This window comes from Schistocerca nitens, chromosome 4 (assembly GCF_023898315.1).
Source record: "Schistocerca nitens isolate TAMUIC-IGC-003100 chromosome 4, iqSchNite1.1, whole genome shotgun sequence".
Lineage (NCBI taxonomy): Eukaryota > Metazoa > Arthropoda > Insecta > Orthoptera > Acrididae > Schistocerca > Schistocerca nitens.
In genome coordinates, this window is record NC_064617.1 from 931,367,214 (window position 1) to 931,390,268 (window position 23,055).

Consider the following 23,055-nt stretch of genomic DNA (forward strand, 5'->3'; position numbering starts at 1 on the left):
TCAACTGCGCATTGAGTGAAGGTGTAGTGCACATGATCTAAACCACAAAATGGATCAGTGAACATGTATGCTGCTCTGTTTCAAACTTCGACTGTAATTGCATGCACCCTGGACGGCATACAGGAAGTGAAGAAACTGTCAAAGAATCATGTGACAGTGCAAATGATAAGAGGACTTGACTGAGATGACCCACTTCATAGTTATCCACATACGTGCAAATGGAAGCTTTACCCAATTTGTTTCCCACTCTTTGATCCTAAAACAAATGAAAGTTCAAATTGACACCTGTGGAGACCTCTTTTGCATGGAAGATTAATGATGGCCCTATCAACAATTCCTCCACAAGGACACCACAGTAAATGCCGCAACAGATCAAGCACGTACACCTCCAGTACACCACAGAAGGTGACTTCAACTCTGCTCCACAACAATGCTTGACAATGCACTGCCTTTCCAGAGCACAATTCCTAGCCAACAGATGAGTTGTGTCAACCAACCTACTTTCCAGCCTTTTTGTTGTTCCTCAAATTTAAATCAGGTCTCTCATAGCTGTTCCCACAAGTGCATCACCAACAATGGGGATTACTTTAAACTGTTGCTCCAGCAAGTCAACAGTTCAGTTTTAATACAGACACATTCACCAAGCTTTCAAGACAAGTTATATCCACTTCAACCCATTAACAAACTTTTTACTTTTACATATTACCATCTATTATTGTGGAGCTTTGATAGCTGTAAAATTAACTAATCCTTTATCAATGTTACCAGCAACATTTTGTACACAGAACCACATATACTAACAATCAATTACTGCCTGCCATGTGATGGAAGTAACTGGCAACTTTCTGATTAATGAAGTAGCTGGACAGCAGCATTCGAAGTGCAGTTTTGCAAATTATGGGATTTACATCATTCTGCTATAAAACACATGTTATGTAAGTAAATAAGGAAAGAACAGAAGCCACAAGGTACTGTGTGCACCACTAAGATGTGTTAAATTACATATATGCTCATGGTGAAATACAAAGAACATGCCCTATTCTTTGTCTGGCAGCACTGCAGCAACAACACATATCTGAACATTTCTCGTACCTCCTCATTGATCAAGAGCCAAAGATGTGCTAAGACATTTAGTTTTATCATCAAAAGCTAACACTGCCAATGACAAGAATAAATGCAATAATTCTATTTTCCCAGTTACCCCTAAAAACTGCCTGCAGTCTTAGAACTTGCAGTAAGTATTATATAAATGAAAAATGTATTTACACAATATATTAAGAAAAATAGCTAATACCATTCTTTCCAATTTGGTTGCAAGAAAAACATTTCCAAAATAAATTTTCTCCTTCTTCCAAGAAACTACAATATAACCTGTGCAAATCATTTTCTTGAACACTCCTTGAAAAGTTTTTAGTATCTGCCCATCAGTAGTGTCACATGTCATACGAAAGTTTACACTGCCAACATCTATTAGATGACCTTTCACATTGTTAGTGTGACTATATATTTTGTGTGAGCTGTCATATAGCATGTGTGTAAATCCCAATACAGGCAAGGATAGGTAAGATGAATCATTGATCTTTGATGATTAAGTTGCATCGTTAAACTTTGATGGAGAACATGAGTTAATGATCACAGGAACAACTATGGAACCTTTATTCGATGCTGCCTTGTACAAATATAGCAACAAAGAACAAACAATGTAATAGAAAAATAAGATATTATTTCTCTCTCGGTAAAGTACAAAGTTTCCATTTATTTCAATGTTAAAAGATATCTTCATTCACAGATGGCACTAAGTCACAGAAGTGTTCACAGTTTCAAGTCCTTCACAACACACACTACCTACACCACCCTATGTGTACATCCTCTATGAAATGCAGCGAACAAACTTCTCTACATGCTGACATGAGCTGGAAATCTGAAAAGAAGACATGAACCAAATTAAAGAGAAATCTGATGCAAAGTCAATATTTATAACCACACCTGTAATGGAATGGCACCTTATTAAATTCATGAGAATTATTTTGGTGTATGTAATGTGTTGCCAAGTGCCTCAAATGGATCAGTGACCCACAAAAATCGAAGTTTTCATAACTATAACTCCCAACAGAAAAATTGTTAATATATATTTACAAGACAAACTTGAGCAAAGAGGTGGCAGTAAGACCAGAATACAGACCCTCTAAAATTTACAACAATAAATGTTCAAAGTTGCAGTATAGGAAGTATACTTTACAATAGCAGGCATATTTATTATTTTAGAATCAGGGTTGGGGGAGAGAAAAAGACCCCATTAATAAACCAGAATACACTGTAATTCAGAAATGATCTGCAACTGGAGAATAAACACCAGTATGAATCTCTTTTGTAAGTATAATTTGAATTAAAGATTGGAAGAGGATATCTCAAGTTCTGAACTGCTATTTTCCAGTACATTACCATGCATTTATACCACACCAATGCACAGTGTGCACATATTTCCTGTAACATTCACTTGGCAGGTGAGTTAAATCAATTATCTTTGTGCTGTTGCTGCAGTTCTGACAACAGAAGAAATATGAGCTGTGCTTTGGTGTTTTGCACTGAGCAAATCCACAGTGATATTTTAACAACACCTTCCCCGAGATGGAAATAATACAGTAACGCAAAAAAGCTTAAGTTAATGGACTTGAGTAAGTGTAGAGCCATGTTTCAGTTGCAGCATGTAACACCGATTTTAGTCTACATCATACCAAGAAAAAGAACTAAAATTCTTTACTGTCACTTTTACAAATATGTAAAGAATAAAAATTCACAACATTACTATATGTGTGTTTCTGTGGGTGGTAATAGTACACTGCAAAAGAAGATAACACTTCTTTTGCCACAAATATCATGTACAAAATGAACAACAAATCTTCATTACTTCGACTCGCATTTCATCAGTAAATGGCAATACAGTATGAAAGGAACTGGTATAAATATGAAGTAGCTCATATCAGAGATGAGAGCTTACTATGAAATGGGACAGCAAAGTTCGATTACATCTGTCAATGACTAGCTGAAACGAGACTACCCGCTATTCAACAAATCTGTGCAAGCTTAGGACTCCACATGATGTTATGCCTTGATAACTATCTTAATCAGGATAATTAGCTACACAATAAGAGCATTTACAGTGAAAGTCACGGCATTTTAAGTTAAAAAGAGAACAGCGAACAACATTTTACCCAAGTCGCCCTTCATACAGCACAGGGATTTGAAAATCTCACTCTCAAATTTCATAGCATACACTATCCCTCGAGTCAACAACAGGTTTACTTGGGGGCTCATAATTTGTTAATATTTAGTCATTACATGAAACTGAGGCATTTGTAATAAACTCCCATTTATGGAATTTGTTTGAAAAGGTTAACATCGAAAAATCATTAGCTGTACTACATACCTCTAGTCCACAGAAACTAGGCTGTCTGCTTAGGAAATACGCTCTCCAACTTGAAGGCACACGTTGAAAAGACACAATGGAACACCAAATGCCGCACCTACAAAATTGTTATCGGAAAAAAACAAATTCATTAGTATCTTTTAAATTCCAGCAACACATTTCAGAGGAACCAAGGCTGTAGGGTGGGAAGACAAAGAGAGAGAGAGAGAGAGAGAGAGAGAGAGAGAGAGAGAGAGAGAGAGAGAGAGATTGGGAGGAGGGGGGGGGCGCGCACATGACTAAGTGCCAATTCTTATTTTTGTTCCTCTGAATTGCGTTGCAAATAAAATTATTTCAAAATTCAAACAGTATTTATTAATTAAGCAAGACTGTATTTACTTACTTTCAATAGCTGAAGTGAAGTTTGGTGTGGCAATGGCAGCAGTTCAGTTCACACCCAATCAGCAACTGGCTCTCCATGAATGCAGCAGATTAGTGCAGAGAGATTTCTCAAAATATACCTGTGCACACTGCTTCAAATCTCCCCAGTTGTTCCAATGTAGTACATGACAAGATATCAGTATGTGACTTTTCTGTCACATTTTAGGCATTCAACTTGCCCTTTAAAAACCTAGATTTATGAAGGATATGCCTATAATGTGATGATGCTATCTGTAAAGCAAGCACAACACACACACACACACACACACACATTTCGTGTACTTCCTCCACAACATAATTATGCCTGTAAACAATGTGTGAAATTCATTGATAAAGTCATCAAAACACTTAGGCATCCAGGTATGGCTTAATCACATCCAGTTGGTGTTTGATGTAATTTGCTCGATATGAAATGACAATGTTTCACCTGTGAATTTGAAAATTTTGAATTTCAGGATGTGTTATCAAGTTATTGTGAGGCACAGGGTTAGACTAATGTTCATCTTCACTGGCACCTGTAGCACCAGCTGCACAATAGGTAGGCCTCCACCTCTATAATGGATCAGAGTACATGGTACAAGCATCATTTGTGTAGGACCCCTGGAATACTTCCAACCAGAATTCCAACTTACATACAAAAGATCAGTTTAAATGAATCTTCAACAACTGTAAAATATTTTCTTACCAATGAAAGCTTAGAAAGTCTACTGCACCATAAAACTTTATAAGTAAATTAGTGGTTATGTGACAGGATAATGCAGACCTTCAAAATTCATGTTACCATTTGCTGCAATCATTCGTATGTGAAGTGTCATTAAAAATCACTTGCGATTGTAAGCTAATAGAGAGCCCATCCAGCCAGCTTCAACTGGTAAGTGACCTGCTTTACGTTGGTGTGCACGAAGAACATCACTCCGACTAAATCGTTTCATACAAACTGCACAACAAAATTGCTTCTCCACTCCACACTCATACCGCATGTGTCGATCAAGTGTGTAGGTGACCGAGTACTTTCGGTCGCAACGCGGACAACTCAACATGCTAGAACAACCTATGTCTGAGGATAGTGTAGTCAACCGGCTGGAGAAGGTGGCCAGTCTGCGATACAGTGGCCAGACCTCTGGAACAACAATAAACATCCCTATGTCACTACCTGCTATCCAAACTAAATATAGGCATATGGGGAAAATCTTCCATACAACTTAAGCCCAATACCACAAGTACCAGTAAGAACAGAAACTATGAACTATCAAATCATGTATATCAGAATTCATTCAGCTAGTAATTTGGTACACATTTCAAGCACACATTTTCCTATATTACCATGAAACTTAAGTGATTCGCTATTAACTATAATTATATGCCATATTTTAAAGATCCATTAAACTAAATTTTCTTCACTCTGCATGCTCTTACATATGATACTTACATCTGTCCCATCAAAAGTTTTTACGCATAAAATAAAACTGTTTATTAAGATATACTGAACCAGTCACACATCTTAGGCAAAATTCACTTGGGGAAACCAACCACAAAGCAATTATAATCAACCACATTATAATAGTCTTGATAGTAGTCATTTCAGGTGCTAGTTCCTTATTAGCAATAATTTTGTGTGTATGTGTGTGTGCGCGCGCACAGTGTGTGTGTGTGTGTGTGTGTGTGTGTGTGAGCAGGGAACAATCTTAAGCTATGATACCAATTTAAAAAGAAGTTAAACTACAAACATCTCAGTCACATTTAAACAGTGAAAATACCTGAAAACACAGCAGCAACAGTAGTACATTACCTGTGAAGTATTCCCATGTCAACATTTCAGATAGCCACAATGATATGATGTCAAAAAACTTCCATCAGCACTGTGCCCACACACAGCACCTCAACACCATAAATGCACCTCAACAGTAACATATTTCCAACGTCTGTAATTACTTCAATCTTGATCTCCAACAGTAGTTGACAGTTTGAACAGCCAGACTTGGGTGACAAACCTCTGGAGTGCATTGTTCCTGGTGCCATTATAATTGCCTCCTCAAGCAGTGGGGAGAAAGTAAACTAAACACAATTTCAACCATTCCTGAACACATCAAACCCAATACTTACGAAAGGCCCTGTAATAAACACTACACTAGGTATATGTTAAGAAATTTGCTGAAGATGGGAAGAAACAGGTAAATATTTGTGTCAGGTGTTTAAATTCATGTAAAATAATTATTTCTTACCACACTGTTCTGCTTCAAACCTAAATTCATTCAAATATAACTGGGTGCATTTACAGAATTAAAATAAGCACATATGCCCAAAATACACTCACAGGTCCCATCAACCTCCTGGAGAGGCACAACCACATCCAATACATGTTAATCAAACAAGTTAAACCAATAGAATTTTTTATGGCCTGTCATCAGATGCTTCCATCAACTTACCATGGACTTACCATGTCTACAGTCTTGCCCCTCTCTCAAAATCAACACGAGTTTCAGTACCAAAGATGTGGCACACTCGTACCATCCAAATTGCAACATCAACTGCTCAGGGAACATTATAGAACCACAAATAAGCTCTTTGCATTCTGAAAGCTGTATTATCATCACAACTGATAAAGGTTTGTCTGCCACAGACATTTTCAGCTACTACACAAGGAAAGAAGAGACATGTCATCTAATCACTATTAAAATTTTAAAAGTGCCATATAAAAATGATACTGACCATCGTAAGCTATGCATCCATCTTCATAAATGATGTCAGTTGCATGGAATTGGACTGCAATTCGGTCAACCATAGCCTGAATGCACTCTGTTGGACCATCTACCATCAGCTGCTTCATCATGTTCACTGCTTCAGTACAGCAACGGGTAATCTTCTTAAGCAGAGTTGGAAAGTTGTCTTCTTACCAAATTCTTGTGAAGATGATGATGATGTGAGAGCTTCATAATATATCGCAACTGCTAGTATTAAGATAACCAGCAACCGATGCAAAGTTCTCTTCAGAAATTTGCGCACGCGAAACTTTTTCGTTTGACGCTCAGGCTGGGTGAAACCACCCTCCGCAGTGTTCAGTAAGATCGCATTCCATTTATTACGCAAAAAAATAAATAAATAAAATTGATATTTATTCTGCACAGCAGTAAAAACAAGCAGTCTCCACTTAGTCGCAGGTCCCACAAATACCACTCACCTGTGTGCTGAAATCCAACTTCATGTTAAGGTAAAATGTGCAAAGGCTTCTGCTGCACTTTCCAGAAAACATTCAGCACTCACCTAATTCCTCAAAGGCATGTTGGTAATTCTAGGGATGTCACCAGTGTTGAAAATTTATAACGGTGCTGTCCTAAAGGTGAGAATACATTTTCAAACAATGCACCACAACAAGTACGGAAGGCTTTCTTGCAAAACTGTGAAATAAGTTTCAGAGCTGCTTCAGGCAAAACACACTGTGTGTAGCTGTGTTAATCCAGTGTTTTCTTATCCACAAAGGGGGGAAATTTTTTACCAAGAACCTTAAAAGCTTCCAGCAAATGTCTTGCCTGCAAATCTTACATTCATACAACTAAAGAATACTAATAACACGTATTTCAGGTCAGCACCCTCAGAACAATCCCATGAAACTTTTCCATGTGAGACAGCAACTTTAAATGAGTATGCAACTAACAGTAATTTAAGAAAAATTAAAATTTACTTACTCTCTGAAACTTTGTTCTGCAATCAAGGCCTCCTATCAGGATTTGTGGTCATCTTCACTTCATGGGTTGTGCAAGCACACTGCTTTTGGCATCGTCAGATCTTGATGACTTCTATCCACACTGTTGATCTTGAAGTCTTCCATGCTGCAGCATATCTTGATGTCTTCTCCATCAAATGATGGTCATGTGACATCTTGTAGGCTTGTAAGATTTTCGTAATAAGCACCGCTTGACATTCTTCTAGTGTATGATCAATAAAGACGATGCGCACACAGAGCAAGTTTCCGAAATTTCATAATCGCAAAAAAGTTTTGAGATGATGTTCCGAACGAACTGGAAAGTTTTGACGTTCTGTGGCACTTTGAATGAAACTCAATGCTCGAGGTGAAAACGCTGTTTAAGAACAGTATACAGATATCTATATACACAAATAGGGACTTTATATGGTGTCATCAGCCACTTCCACACAAAGTATGGGCATATGCAACTACGGGTACCATTTGCTGAATTCCAACTTTTGTCTTAATTCTATAAAATGCTTATAAAATAATAAAAATCATATTGGAAGAGAGCACTGTTTAATGCCTCTCATTGTAAGGCAATGCATGTATATGATTGAATAATTTACTCCAGACCTGGGCTACCTGTTCTTGCCTTATTCTCAAACAAAACCTTAGCACTTAATCTTTAAAGCTACCCTGTTGTTAATAATAATACATGCACAGAATGATTAACAGTACATATAATCCTAACAATACGACATTCTTCATGAGTAAGTTGTAACATGATAGACAATTTTAAACACTTACTCATGAAGCATGGCAACAAAAGAAAATTAAGAGGACATGCCAGCTCCTGAATGCCAATTATTAAGTACCAAGCACAGCAGTAGACCCAAGCAGCACAACACTAAAATCCTATATAAAAAAACTTCACAGCTGATTCCTTTCACTAAAACCATGTCTAACCTTAATTTATTAAGATGGGAATTTTAAGTTGTAAGACTAAGTATGCTGTATCACTATCCCACAGATTTCATGTTTTATGCATGTCACTAAAACTTTATAAATGCCATTAGTTCAGAAGCAGATACTACCCAACACCTAGACAGAGAGAACACTAACATCATGAAAACTTTATACTTTAAGTACTGCACCTCCAAAGAACCTAACATGTGCCTACTGTCCACTCAACTTTTAAAAACCTCAATCGCCCATTTAAACCTATGTATGAAGTTATTATAGACACGTAGCCAATAAATATCTTCAGTTGTCAGATCCTTCCTGCAGTAGACAACTAATTCGCTGGTACACTTTCTTGACAGTACATAATTTATTTGCTGGCACATCCTCCCAATTAAATGAACGCATATTTCTCCGCAAAGTAACAAGTCGGCCAGAATAGACAATTTCCGATCAGTGTAGTACAAAATAGCTACACTTTACATCACAATGTTCCGACTTTGCGTAGAAATATGCTAATAATTAGTAAAACTTTTCTCTTACCTTGAGAATCCCTATGAGCACCAACCGCTTCCTGCGCAGCCATGAAGACTTCATCCGTCGATCTGTCAGTTGCAGTTACATGCCACGGTGCAAAGCCTGCAGATACACACCCATCATTTCATATCTTTGCGTAAGCTTTAAATGACAATGTCGAAAGAAAAATTTTATTGACTGTTAGGAAAAAATGAGCTAAATCTACCAAGCATTAACTCAAGCTAAACATTCGAAATCTTTAGATCAAGATGTACACATAATATACTGTCGACACTAACCTGTTCCTTGACTGCTGGAACCCTCCCCACCATGCGAAGGACCCGCTCTAGGCTGATCCATATCGTCCATGTCATCATCTAAAGTCAAGTCCTCCACACTGTCATCGTTCACTTCCTCCAGGTACTCTGACTTTGGTTCTAATAGAGGTTCAGTCTGTGGCTCTACTTTATGCACAACAGGTTCAGTTTCAATTGGCATTGTCTGTGGGGAGGCTACAGCACCTTGCACTGAGGCCAAAGGTTTGCTCATAATCTCAGAGTCACTGTTTTTCTCCTCAGTTGTATGACTTAACTGGGTATCTAACGACGGTTTGGGTATTGGCGTTGACGTAACCGGCGTTATGGTGGCGGGTATACTTGGAGCAGGAGGTACCTGCGATTGGGGTGGAAGTTCACACGAGCTACTTGTTTCGTGATTGTCAGTTGATGGTAAAACACCAGGTGCCCCTAAACTGTTCTCATCACAACTTGATCGGCGTCTATGCTTCTTCCGTTTACGTGAGACGGGCGAAATGCTGCCCTCCCTCGTCGTGGCCATCTTCTGCAACGGCATCGGCGGCGGGGCATCCTCGGGTAAATCAATAACTTGCGGAACTTGAGATGGCTGCGCCGTTCGTCGATGCTCGATAGTGAGGCCCGACGACGAATGCTGTAGAATAGGTGGAGTTCTTGCTGGTGTGGGAGGAGGTGGAACCGATTCTTTTCTCCTCTTAGGTTCCACTTCCCTCTCTGTACCTCCGCCACCGCTATCCGATAAACCCTTTATCTGCAGAGATTCGGCGGCTTTCAATAAAGCTCCTAATTGATCTTGAGAAATATTCACTTCACCCCGATACATATAATCCATCATAGCTTTCAATTCTTGGAATTTCACATCTTTAAGAATAACGATCGGGTGTTTCTCATAATGCTGACTCAGCAGGAGCTGTAATGTAGGAAAAACAAAAAGTTAGAAAGACATATCCGAATTTGTTGTAAATTGTATACTAATTTATTAGCACCACACTTACCTCAAAGTAAGGACTACACGCGGAAAGAACTACTTTATGCGCTTTCAAGTATTGGCCTTCAGCTGCCAAAGTGCAGTCAACCAAAGTTCCACTCTCCAGTAAAGTATCAAAAACAGCAACCAAAGTGCTTTGATGATTATTCCACCTCAAACAAAACTGCTGTTCTGATCCCATATCGATTCAGTTCCTGGAAAAGAATTTAAAGATGACTGCAATTTGATTAACTACGCATCTTGCCGCACTGCATTGACTGACCCTACACTAGGGTGGGGGCGACGCCACTGCACAATGGCCGCTTCGCTGCACGAACTAGACAAGATGGCTGGCTCAATACCATTCAATACAAAAATACCGTTTTAGAACACGTACACTAAATTATACCAGTTTGTCAATCGACAAACATTAAAAATTAAATGATAAAAATAAACTAGTTACGAACTTAGTACACAGTTCCTCAATAGTCAGTACAAAGGGTGGTGAGATCACATCAAATTAAATTAGACCGTATATTTATCCAAATGCGATAAACAGATAAAAATGTTCTGTAACTGTATTATTACCTCTTCTGACGCTACTTTTTAAAAAATACGGAACTTTGCACAAAAATAACAAAATACTTCAGCAGCTACCCGATCACTCTGCCAGCACCGCCAACAGCATAAAACCTTCTACCTGCTAACGTCTGTAGCGACTGCTGCACACTGCTGATGACGGGAAAAGGTGGAAGCGTCCAGAACGGAAATCTGCGCAGATACGAAACTACGCACTCTGCGCATCTTTGTGTATGCGGCTTTGGCGGTTATCGGCTATCATTCCGTAACAGTTTTCGTTCCCCCTACGTCCACCTTTTACATGAACCGGGAGGAGAAAAGGGTGCAAGGAGAACGGTGAAAAGTCCAAAGAGAGATCTGAGAGGAAGAAGTGGGTTCACAACAAAATAGCTTAAAAATTGTCTACTTTGTTTTCTGCCTTACTGTTGGCTGCAGAAATTTAACTATTACTTCATTCGATCATATTTAGCAGGTAAGGACACTAAATAGTGGTATTATGAAGTATGAAATATGTTTACTGTTTTAATCATCGCCGAAGCGTTGCGGTTTTAGAAAGTGCGTTAGTCAAGTTAGTTCGTATTTTATTGCCTTTAGTGCTTAAGATATACAACCAAAACTGAAATTCTGTAGTAAATTTCAGGTAATTAGACCTGTTATTTGAAGTCTTGAAAAAATTGACAAATTTGCGCCATAGTGCGGTGCAGTACAGCTGTGAGCTACCGAGAGCACTGATAAAAAGATTTGACCACTGCATAGTTTTTCCTGTCTGTTATCCGCTGTCCGCTTTTTGGCATGTTTCCCTTCCACTGTTTATTTGAGAATGCGCATACTTTCCAGAGGACAGTGGATGGTGTAGGTGGCATACGTAGATCGATTCGAGGCGCGCATTTTCTTGCAGTTGAGCTGTGCAGTGCTAGTTGCGATATGCCCAAGCCACAAAGACGCACGCCCTGTATTGTAGATAAGGATTGTGAATGTCTTATTGGCTTGGGGTGAAACTGTGGCAACATGATAAACTACTGGATTTTATTTTTCCGATATAAAACCAGCGCAAGGAATATTTATTTTCGAAAGAATTTTATTGAATCCACACACCTGTACAGGGGTGTACATAATTTTTCTTCCTTTCCTTCAATTCCCTACTCCATATCACCAGATTTGATTTGATTTTACTTGTGGTACTCAAGGGACATACGAAAGAATAGAATAATTCACTGTTCGTATAAGAAAACTGACATAATTAACTCATAAACTCAGACGTTGCATTCCCAGAACTATTTATCAAGAAACTTGCTTAAACACGCTAAGTTTTCGAGCTAATAATGTCTGTTCCATTATTACATTCGACATTCTACACTTGCAGTGGAGAGGGTCTGGAAAATGAGCAATTATTATAACTCATTTCGGGTCAAAGGAAACTACATGGGGGGAGATGCTTAATTTACTCATTTATGGGCAGCAAGTTAACATTTTATGAAAAACACAACATACTGTTTCCATTATTTTGTACACACATTTCACAAACATGTCGTAATCCAGTTAAAGCGTGATTAAATTGCCATAGGATGTGTACACAAAGTCAATAATTTCCTCAGCGTTTTTGATAAATGACATCGAATCGAGGTAAACATTCAGCAAAGGGAATTAAGATTGTGACACTAAAAATTGAGATTTCTCCCCGTCTGACTACTTCTACTGTCAATAAAATTCCATTACGCCATTTGCCATCATAATAAACTTCTTTCCGTGGTGCAAATTATGGCCGTCTTTAAAACAGCCAGTGCTGCGAGAACAACTTTTTCAGACTACAATCAATCTTCTTTGACTATACCAATCGTCCAGCTTCTCAAAATAATATCCGACCACCACATATCAGTTATGGCCCGTTTAATAAGAATCACACTTTATTGATTGCAAGCCAAAATTATTAAAATTTAGCTGTGTTGATTTTTGTTTCCCCGTGAATAATATTTTTATTTTTTTATTTGCAAAAAGAAAATTGTTTTAGATTTCAGTTCTTGTTTAGCGAAGCGAAATGTACGTGATATTTATTACAAAAACAGAGACACGTATCTTAGAACGGGTACGGTAATAACATTTCTTTGTTATGCGCATTTAAATTTAAATTGTTAATTATTTTCATATGATGTCTCTTTACCATATCGTTAGACACCTGCCTCTTTCAGGTCAATTCTTAAAGCGTGAATGTGGCACTACCATAAATTTTAAAGGACAGAACAGTCCAACTAGTTTAAATTACAGGGACAATGAATATCAGAAACGTGCTTTGAATCGCTAAACCACTTTGCTTACGATTTTGTGATGCAAGGGTTCTAACAAATTAAGACGCCCACGATGCGTTAACAGTAACAACTCGGGTTGTGTATTTCCCGTTCAGCCCTTACCCAGGCCTGCCCAGTTCATACATGCACAACCTGGAACTTTAAAAATAAGATGAGGCCTACACATTTATTTAACTTTATGTAGCGAGTTCAGCTTAAATACAACCACAACTATTAATAGGTATATGTTCCCGTTACGCAACAAATAAATACTCAAGTCCGTTTGTTAAAAACGTTGTGTTAAGTAAATAAAGCTGATTGTCACAATATGATTGTACCTAAATATGGTTATCCATTACACATGCCCAGGTGATCTTGAGCAGTATTTTCTGGATCACTCAATTTTTGATACATCACACACTTTACTAGTAAACTGAATATATGACATATTTACTGTGAGGAGAGGAAAGAGAACATTAGTAAATGTATTAGTAAAACACCAGTGTACAGATACAAAATGTATAATAGCTTGAATTTTGATTTGCAAATTATGTGCATGAATTGCAGTTGCTAAACAATACATGAAGTATCTATAAATATTGCTTTTAGTAAGAACTTTTATTTTGATGTTTTATCATGTGATTAATGTAGTAGCTATTGTATGAAACACATTTCTTGTATATTCAAGGAGATATGGTAGTAATTTTCTCATGTGTTATCAACTGGCACATTTATCTTGTCACAGTTCCCTAGTGCTGCAAAGAAGAAAGTAATTCCCAGTGTGAAGATTGGGCAAGCTCATTGTTTTAACGAAATTGTGGTTTACATGGCTTAATGTATTCAAATTACATAAAGGGCAGCATTTTTCTGTTGCCTAAATGTATGTATTTTGATAGTGCCCTAGCTTCTTCAGAAGCTAAATCCACACGTAAGCAACAAATGGAAGTTTCCATAATATGTACGACTCACTGTTGACCTGTTTGTTGTCTGGCTTAGCACAGTTAATTAAATGTTCCATGGGTCTTTTTGCATGATAGATCATAATGAAGTGGAACGTGTCATTTTGCATTCACATCAGATAATTTGTACATTCAGTTACATTCTGAACTTCAAGCTTTACCCCTTTTCACAAAAATAAAATAGAAAAGATATAGAGGTGTGAGTTTGTAATCCCTACTCACCACCTTATACACATTACAGTAACATAAATTTTACTGTGGAATAGGGGGAGTTGTCAAGGAGAAACTTCCTCAGTTTGTTTTCAGATTTTACTTTACTGTCTGTTGGGCATTTTATACTACTGGGTAAGTGATCAAGGACTTTTGTTGCAGCATTCTGCACCCCTTTTTGTGCTAAATTCAACCTTCCTGTGGAGTAGTGAATGTCTTTTTTTTTTTCCACAGTGTTGTGCCTTTTGAACTGTAGTGGATTATTTACAACAGACTTCATGAGGGAATAAGTATACTGTGAAGCGGTAGTCAGAATGCTCAATTCAATAAATAGATGTCTACAAGATGATCGTGTTTGAGCACTTAATATTATTCTTATGGCACTTTTTTGTGCAATGGAGACATTCTTTCTTAAAGATGAGTTACCCCACAACATTATTCCATATGACATTGCGGAATGAAAATATGTCAACTTACTGATTTGTCTTTTCACAATATTTCCAATAATTTTAAATGCAAATGTGGCTGATTTAATTGGTATCGGGAGTTGCGAAATGTACTATTTCTAATTTAACTTCTCATCCTAAGGATAGCTAAGAGTTTTGAAGTTTCCACCATAATTATTATTTAGTCGTCATGTGCTATAGTGATCATTGGTGTATTATCCCTAGATGCCCAAAGCTGAGTATGTTGTCTTTTTAAAATTTATGGTGAGACTGTTTACAGAAAACCAGTCAGTGATACTTTTGAGAACTTTGTTTACGGGAGATTCCATGCTGACTAATATTACATTCTGGAATCGGTGTCAGATTATGTTGTCTTTTTATCAGTCTATAAACTTAGATTTTCTTTTGTAAATCGTCATTACATATTATGTTAGTCAGGCGAGGACCTTTAATTATTATTTAAACAGGGAAGAAGCATTAAAATCAAAGAAAAAGAATTTAATGTGTACTGCTAATGTACATTGTAAGTCAAAAGTGTCCTTAAACTGTTAAGAGTATGGATCTGGTTTGTATCACAGAAAATGCATATCATGTTGACACACTTCTAAGTTGTTGTTGTTGTTGTTGTTGTTGTTGTTGTCTTCAGTCCAGAGACTGGTTGATGCAGCTCTCCATGCTACTCTATCCTGTGAAAGCTTCTTCATCTCCCAGTGCCTACTGCAATCTACATCCTTCTGAATCTGTTTAGTGTATTCATCTCTTGGTCTCCCACTGCGATTTTTACCCTCCACACTGCCCTCCAATACTAAATTGGTGATCCCTTGATGCCTCACAATATGCCCTACCAACCAATCCCTTCTTCTAGTCAACTTGTGCCACAAATTTCTATTCTCTCCAATTCTGTTCAATACCTCCTCATTAGTTATGTGATCTACCAGTCTAATCTTCAGCATTCTTCTGTAGCACCACATTTCGAAAGCTTCTATTCTCTTCTTGTCTAAACTATTTATCGTCCACATTTCACTTGCACACATGGGTGATGCTGAGGGAATTAGATTAGGAAATGAGACGCTTAAAGTAGCAAATGAGTTTTGCTATTTCGGGAGCAAAATAACTGATGATGGTTGAACTAGAGAGGATATAAAATGAAGACTGGCAATGGCAAGGAAAGCGTTTCTGAAGAAGAGAAATTTGTTAACATCGAGTATAGATTTAAATGTCAGGAAGTCTTTTCTGAAAGTATTTGTATGGAGTGTAGCCATGTATGGAAGTGAAACGTGAACGATAAATAGTTTGGACAAGAAGAGAATATAAGCTTTTGAAATGTGGTGCTACAGAAGATTGCTGAAGATTAGATGGGTAGATCACATAACTAATGAGGAGGTATTGAATAGGATTGGGGAAAAGAGGAGTTCGTGGCACAACTTGACTAGAAGAAGGGATCGGTTGGTAGGACATGTTTTGAGGCATCAAGGGATCACAAATTTAGCATTGGAGGGCAGCGTGGAGGGTAAAAATCGTAGAGGGAGACGAAGAGATGAATACACTAAGCAGATTCAGATCGATGTAGGTCGCAGTAGGTACTGGGAGATGAAGAACCTTGGACATGATAGAGTAGCATGGAGAGCTGCATCAAAGCAGTCTCAGGACTGAAGACCACAACAACAACAAAAACATGGCTACACTACGTACAAATACTTTCAGAAATGACTTCCTGACACTTACGTCTATACTCAGTGTTAACAAATTTCTCTTCTTCAGAAATGCTTTCCTTGCCATTGCCAGTCTACATTTTATATCCTCTCTACTTCAACCATCATCAGTTATTTTGCTCCCCAAACAGCAATACTCTTATACTACTTTAAGCGTCTTATTTCCTAATCTAATTCCCTCACCATCACCCGACTTAATTCGACTACATTTCATTATTCTCGTGTATGTATATATATATTTTCCACGTGGGAAAAATATATGTAAAGAGAAAGATAATGTGACTTACCAAACGAAAGCGCTGGCAGGTCGATAGACACACAAACATACACGCAAAATTCTGCTTTCGCAACAAACGGTTGCCTCATCAGGAGAGAGGGAAGGAGTGGGAAAGACGAAAGGATGTGGGTTTTAAGGGAGAGGGTAAGGAGTTACTCCAATCCCGGGAGCGGAAAGACTTACCTTAGGGGGAAAAAAGGACGGGTATACACTCACACGCACACACACGTATCCATCCACACATATACAGACACAAGCAGATATATTCAAAGACAAAGAGTTTGGGCAGAGATGTCAGTCGAGGCGGAAGTGCAGAGGCAAAGATGTTGTTGAATGACAGGTGAGGTATGAGTGGCGGCAGCTTGAAATTAGCGGAGATTGAGGCCTGGTGGGTGACGGGGAGAGAGGATATATTGATGAGCAAGTTCCCATCTCCGGAGTTGGGATAGGTTGGTGTCAGTGGGAAGTATCCAGATAACCCGGACGGTGTAACACTGTGCCAAGATGTGCTGGCCGTGCACCAAGGCATGTTTAGCCACAGGGTGATCCTCATTACCAACAAACACTGTCTGCCTGTGTCCATTCATGCGAATGGACAGTAGATTGAATAACATTGGGGAGAGGCTACAACCCTGTCTCACTCCCTTCCCAACCACTGCTTCCGTTTCATGTCCCTCGACTCTTATAACTACCATCTGGTTTCTGTACAAATTGTAAATAGCCTTTCGCTCCCTGTATTTTACCCCTGCCACCTTCAGAATCTGAAAGAGAGTATTCCAGTTAACGTTGTCAAAAGCTTTCTCTAAGTCTACAAATGCTAGAAACGTAGGTTTGCCTTTTCTTAATATTTCTTCTAAGATAAGTCGTAAGGTTAGTATTGCCTCAAGTGTTCCAACATTTCTACGGAGTCCAAACTGATCTTCCCCAAGGTCCGCTTCTACCAGTTTTTCCATTCTTCTGTAAAGAATTCGCGTTAGTATTTTGCAGCTGTGACTTATTAAACTGATAGTTCGGTAATTTTCACATCTGTCAACACCTGCTTTCTTTGGGATTGGAATTATTATATTCTTCTTGAAGTCTGAGGGTATTTCGCCTGTCTCGTACATCTTGCTCACCAGATGGTAGAGTTTCGTCAGGACTGGCTCTCCCAAGGCCATCAGTAGTTCTAATGGAATGTTGTCTACTCCAGGGGCCTTGTTTCGACTCAGGTCTTTCAGTGCTCTGTCAAACTCTTCACACAGTATCGTATCTCCCATTTCATCTTCATCTACATTGTCTTCAATTTCTATAATATTGTTCTTAAGAACATCGCCCTTGTATAGACCCTCTATATACTCCTTCCACCTTTCTGCTTTCCCTTCTTTGCTTATAACTGGGTTTCCATCTGTGCTCTTAATATTCATACAAGTGGTTCTCTTTTCTCCAAAGGTCTCTTTAATTTTCCTGTAGGCAGTATCTATTTTACCCCTCGTGAGATAAGCCTCTACATCCTTACATTTGTCCTCTAGCCATCACTGCTTAGCCATTTTGCACTTCCTGTCGATCTCATTTTTGAGACGTTTGTATTCCTTTTTGCCTGCTTCATTTACTGCATTTTTGTATTATCTCCTTTCATCAATTAAATTCCTTATCTCTTCTGTTACCCAAGGATTTCTACTAGCCCTCATCTTTTTACCTACTTGATCCTCTGCTACCTTCACTATTTCATCTCTCAAAGCTACCCATTCTTCTTCTACTGTATTTCTTTCTCTCATTCTTGTCATTCGTTCCCTAATGCTTTCTTTGAAGCTCTCTACAACCTCTGGTTATTTCATTTTATCCAGGTCGCATCTCCTCAAATTCACACCTTTTTTTTCAGTTTCTTCAGTTTTAATCTAGTTCTTAACCAATAAATTGTGGTCAGAGTCCACATCTGCCCCTGCAAATGCCTTACAATTTAAAACTTGGTTTGTCTTATCACTATGTAATCTATCTGAAACGTGTCAGTATCTCCAGGCTTGTTCCATGTATACAACCTTCTTTTCTGATTCTTGAACCAACTGTTAGCTATGATTAAGTTATTCTCCGTGCAAAATTCTACCTGGCAGCTTCATCTTTCATCCCCCCCCCCCCTCCTCCCACAATCCATATTCACCTACTACGTTTCCTTCTGTCCCTTTTCCTGCTATCGAATTCCAGTCACCCATGACTATTAAATTTTCATCTCCCTTCACTGTCTGAATAAATTCTTTTATCTCATCATACATTTAACCAATCTCTTCCTCATCTGCGGAGCTAGTTGGCATATGAACTTGTACTACTGTGGTAGGTGTGGGCTTCGAATATTTCTTGGCTACAATAATGTGTTCACTATGCTGTTTGTAGTAGCTTACCCGCACTCATATTTTTTTATTCATTACCAAACCTACTCCTGCATTACCCCTATTTGATTTTGTATTTATAACCCTGTATTCACCTGACCAGAAGTGTAGTTCCTCCTGCCAGCGAACTTTACTTATTCCCTCTATATCTAACTTTAACATATCCATTTCCCTCTTTAAATTTTCTAACCTACCTAACCTATCAATGGATCTGACATTCCACGCTTCGATCTGTAGAATGTCAGTTTTCTTTCTCCTGATAACGACAACCTCCTGAGTAGACCCCGCTCAGAGAGCCAAACGGGGGACTATTTTACCTCCGGAATATTTTACCTAAGAGGACGCCATCATCATTTACCCATACAGTAAAGCTGCATGCCCTCGGCAAAAATTACGGCCGTAGTTTCCCCTTGCTTTCAGCCGTTCGCAGTACCAGCACGGCAAGGCTGTTTTGGTTAGTGTTACAAGGCCAGATCAGTCAATCATCCAGACTGTTGCCCCTGCAACTACTGAAATACTGCTGCCCCTCTTCAGGAACCATACGTTTGTCTGGCCTCTCAACAGATACCCCACCGTTGTGGTTGCACCTACGGTACAGCTATCTGTATCGCTGAGGCACGCAAGCCTCCCCACCGGTGGCAAGGTCCATGGTTCATGGGGGAGGTCTAAGTATTTATACCATGTGAAATATTGTAATGTATTGGAAAAAAACGCGTGACTCAATGTTATGTGACTTATGTTGCTTGCTACTTATTGTTGGAAAAACTTTTTCCTGTGAGCAGAGAAATGAAAATATGATGTTATTTGCAAAATTAGATAAACGTAACATTAACATTTCACTTTTTAAACATTATGAAAAATTATAAGAGAATGACATATGTGAAAATAAACTGTAAATTCAATTAAAAGTTGGAGAACTGAAAATATCCTCTCGCATTGATAACATCACATGGATTAATTTTTTCATAATGTTGTCCTGTGTGTACAGAGTTTCATCACATTTTGCAGGCCATTTCCCAGTAGTGAGCACTGTGCTCCATTGTGTTAAGTAGGTGAGAATTTCCAAAAACTGCATGTACTTCTCCAGCATAGAATTTACCATCATACTATACTTTGTGCCCATCTCCATTTTTCACACTATCCATAGTTTCTTCAGTATGATGATTTGCAACAGGGAAATTCTTTGTAGACAGCAAATATGTTTATAGTACTCCTTTCTTGTAGTGAAAGCAGTGAATACTTTTTATGATTGGTACTGATGAAGTTGAAGAAAATATTTGAGCCAGATTGAGTTTCACATTGATTCCTTGAATTTTATCAGTAGACATATGAAAATCCTACATAGTTGTGGTTCTTGCAGCTGGCTAAGAAAAAGTTAATGCATTACCTACCATGAATTCTTACTTTTTTTTTTACTGTGTTCCACACTTGCTGTTTCGCAACTGCACCAATTTCATCTATGGCTCCTTTACCATGGGATGTAGCAAAAAAGTTTAAATAATTTCCACAGTGTGGAACAGTTTTAAGTTGAGGTGCAGCAGCAGTAATGTATTTGTTTATAAATTGTGATCCCAACTGGGAGATACAAGCCTCCCCCCTCATACCCTAAACCAATAATAAAATAAATTGAGCCAAAACAGAATTACATTAAGCTGAGGCTAAATAGAACTAGAAGCTCTGCAGTAGCCCGCCCACTACCTCTCAGGTGTGGGAATGAAACATATATATATATATATATATATATATATATATATATATATATATATATATATATATATATATAATTGTGATGCAGCTTCATCTGACCAAATTGAAACTACCTTCACGTTTTCAGGCAATTGACAGTACCTTGCTAATGTACGCATTCACATTATCCTTGGAATGGGTTGTCTGAAACAACAATTGGATGATGAGAACCTTAATGCCACAATGACACAGTGAAAATACTAACTTGCACTTGTTCCCACTGTGCTCTTTGCACTTAGTCTTGATAAACACAAGTGTAATTTTCAGCAAAATCAATATGCAGTGATGAAAATATCTTGGAATCTTCTCTCAGAACCATTTCTTTTTTATGATAATAAGATGCAGAGCGAGCTCTCTTTGTGCATCAATGAAGAAGAAACTGAGGACTTATGGAAATGATGTATTTCACTATATCAGCTGTAGAGCCTTCTTGTTTGACTTTTAATAATTTTAGAGCTTCTTTTCTTCCATCTTTCAAATGTACCATAATAAATTCACAATTTTCAGCTCTGTGATTATATAGGCTTCATCGGAATCTCTACCATTTCGACGTGCGTTACATTCATTCTGCCAACAAAGCTCACTGGGTGGCTTTCATATGATGGTTGATACAAATTTGTTGCTGTAAGGTGGAATATTATAACGTTTCTTATAAAGGCTGCTGATAGCATTTATGAAATTTTCGTGATATTTACACAAACATATGTTACGAGGTAAATTGCTGCTTAATAGAACATGTAGTGATAGTACTTCTGCAAACTCAGATTTTACAATTTGATCTTCAGGATGTTCCTGCTTGAATGCCTCATATGTTTCCATGATGGACATGACTGAGTGATGAATATGAACTGTCTTTTTCTCATTATTTTGTCTAATCACTGTTGTGTCCTTCCTGCCTGGTGACTGGCGACTAACATCACAACTGTAGAACCCCCAGGAGGCTCGCCACTCTTTGGCGGGTTCGTGCTTTGCTACCATGGGGCCCCAGCCTTTGCAGCACTTTTTCCCTTCCATGCTGTCTGTCTATCCTCTTACTATTCTTTTTCCCCTCTATTGGGAAACATGTCTGGGGTATTATTGGGAATGTTCTGCATTCTGTCGCTGACCTGCGAACTGTATCAACTTTCTTTTTGGCTCCCTTTTCATTTCTTTGTTTCCCTTCTCCTCTCGTTCCTCTACTTCGGCATTTGAGGATCCTCTTTTTATTCTTCTTCCTCCCCGTGCGCACCCGAAGGCCGGCCCATGCATCTGATGTGTAAAAGGCCCCAGGTCGACAGGTAGGGTTGATACATACCCCCTGGTACAGGCCAGGCCTAGGGAGGATGATTGCCTGAGCTGCAATTTTCCCAAACTGCCGATTGGTCCATCTGTCAGATGTTCAGGAGGTATGACCTGCAGTGTGAACAATCACCTAAGCCAGGTGCACTCCCTCATGAAGGGGGCCCCCAGTTGGAAGGGGTGTGCCATTGACGGTGCTGGCAATCATGGGGGATATCCTCGCGATGAGTCAATCGTCCTCTCCATCGTCATCGACAATACGTAAACATAATGAGGATACTGATTCAGATGCCCTTCCTGCTGCACCGCGTTTCCTTGTGGTATCACATGCTGAAGACAATCAGTCCTTCGCCACGGTCAATCCGTTGATTATTCAGAAAGGTATTGATGCCATTGCTGGCCCTGTGAAATCCTGCTCTCGTTTACGGAATGGCACTTTGCTTTTGGAGATGGCTTCTGATTCTCAAGCACAATTACTTGCTGCCTCGCTTCTCCATGGATACGCTGTCCGTGTCGAGGCACATAGAGCTTTGAATTCTTCCCGTGGTGTAATGTACACCAGGCTGCATGACAATATCACCGAGGCTGAAATACACTCTTACCTCTCTTATCAGAGTGTCATTGCTGTCCATCGTGTAATGAAAAAGGTCGATTTCTCCTCGGTACCCACCCGCACTCTTTTTTCCTCTCCTTTGATAGGGTGGTACTGCCATCCAAATCTGATGCGCTGCTACCAGTGTCATCGGTTCAATCACACTAGAACATCAGCCAAATGCATAACCTGTGGCAGGGGTACACAAGACGGCGAATGTCCACTTCCTTCTCCCCACTGTATCAACTGCAATGGTGGCCACACTGCCTTCTCCCAGGATTTTACTGTGTATCTAGATGAGCGGGCTGTACAAGAGATTTTGGTA

At 38.8% G+C, this 23,055-nt stretch overlaps 2 protein-coding genes across 12 annotated transcripts in view; one reads left to right on the forward strand and one right to left on the reverse strand.

The window, feature by feature from the left end:
* The window catches only part of LOC126253563 (longitudinals lacking protein-like), a 398,965-nt gene extending 387,933 nt beyond the window's left edge, over nucleotides 1-11,032 (reverse strand). For 10 of the 11 annotated variants that reach the window (XM_049954976.1, XM_049954979.1, XM_049954983.1 and 7 more), the window contains exons 1-4: nucleotides 10,878-11,032; nucleotides 10,318-10,504; nucleotides 9,308-10,232; nucleotides 9,036-9,131 (exon numbers count right to left, since the gene is read on the reverse strand). In XM_049954976.1, the coding sequence (XP_049810933.1) occupies nucleotides 9,036-9,131; nucleotides 9,308-10,232; nucleotides 10,318-10,491 (1,195 nt within the window). In that variant the 5' untranslated portion in view covers nucleotides 10,492-10,504; nucleotides 10,878-11,032. Of the gene's footprint in view, nucleotides 1-1,625; nucleotides 1,922-3,427; nucleotides 3,525-3,809; nucleotides 4,968-9,035; nucleotides 9,132-9,307; nucleotides 10,233-10,317; nucleotides 10,505-10,877 lie in introns of those variants that run through there. The other variant, XR_007545995.1, reaches the window with a different exon arrangement.
* Nucleotides 11,033-11,220: 188 nt separating this feature from the next.
* Nucleotides 11,221-23,055, forward strand: part of LOC126253562 (protein bric-a-brac 1-like) — a 257,675-nt gene continuing 245,840 nt past the window's right edge. The window contains exon 1 of the mRNA XM_049954973.1: nucleotides 11,221-11,340. The gene's annotated coding sequence lies outside the window, so the exon portion shown is untranslated. The remainder of the gene's footprint in view (nucleotides 11,341-23,055) is intronic.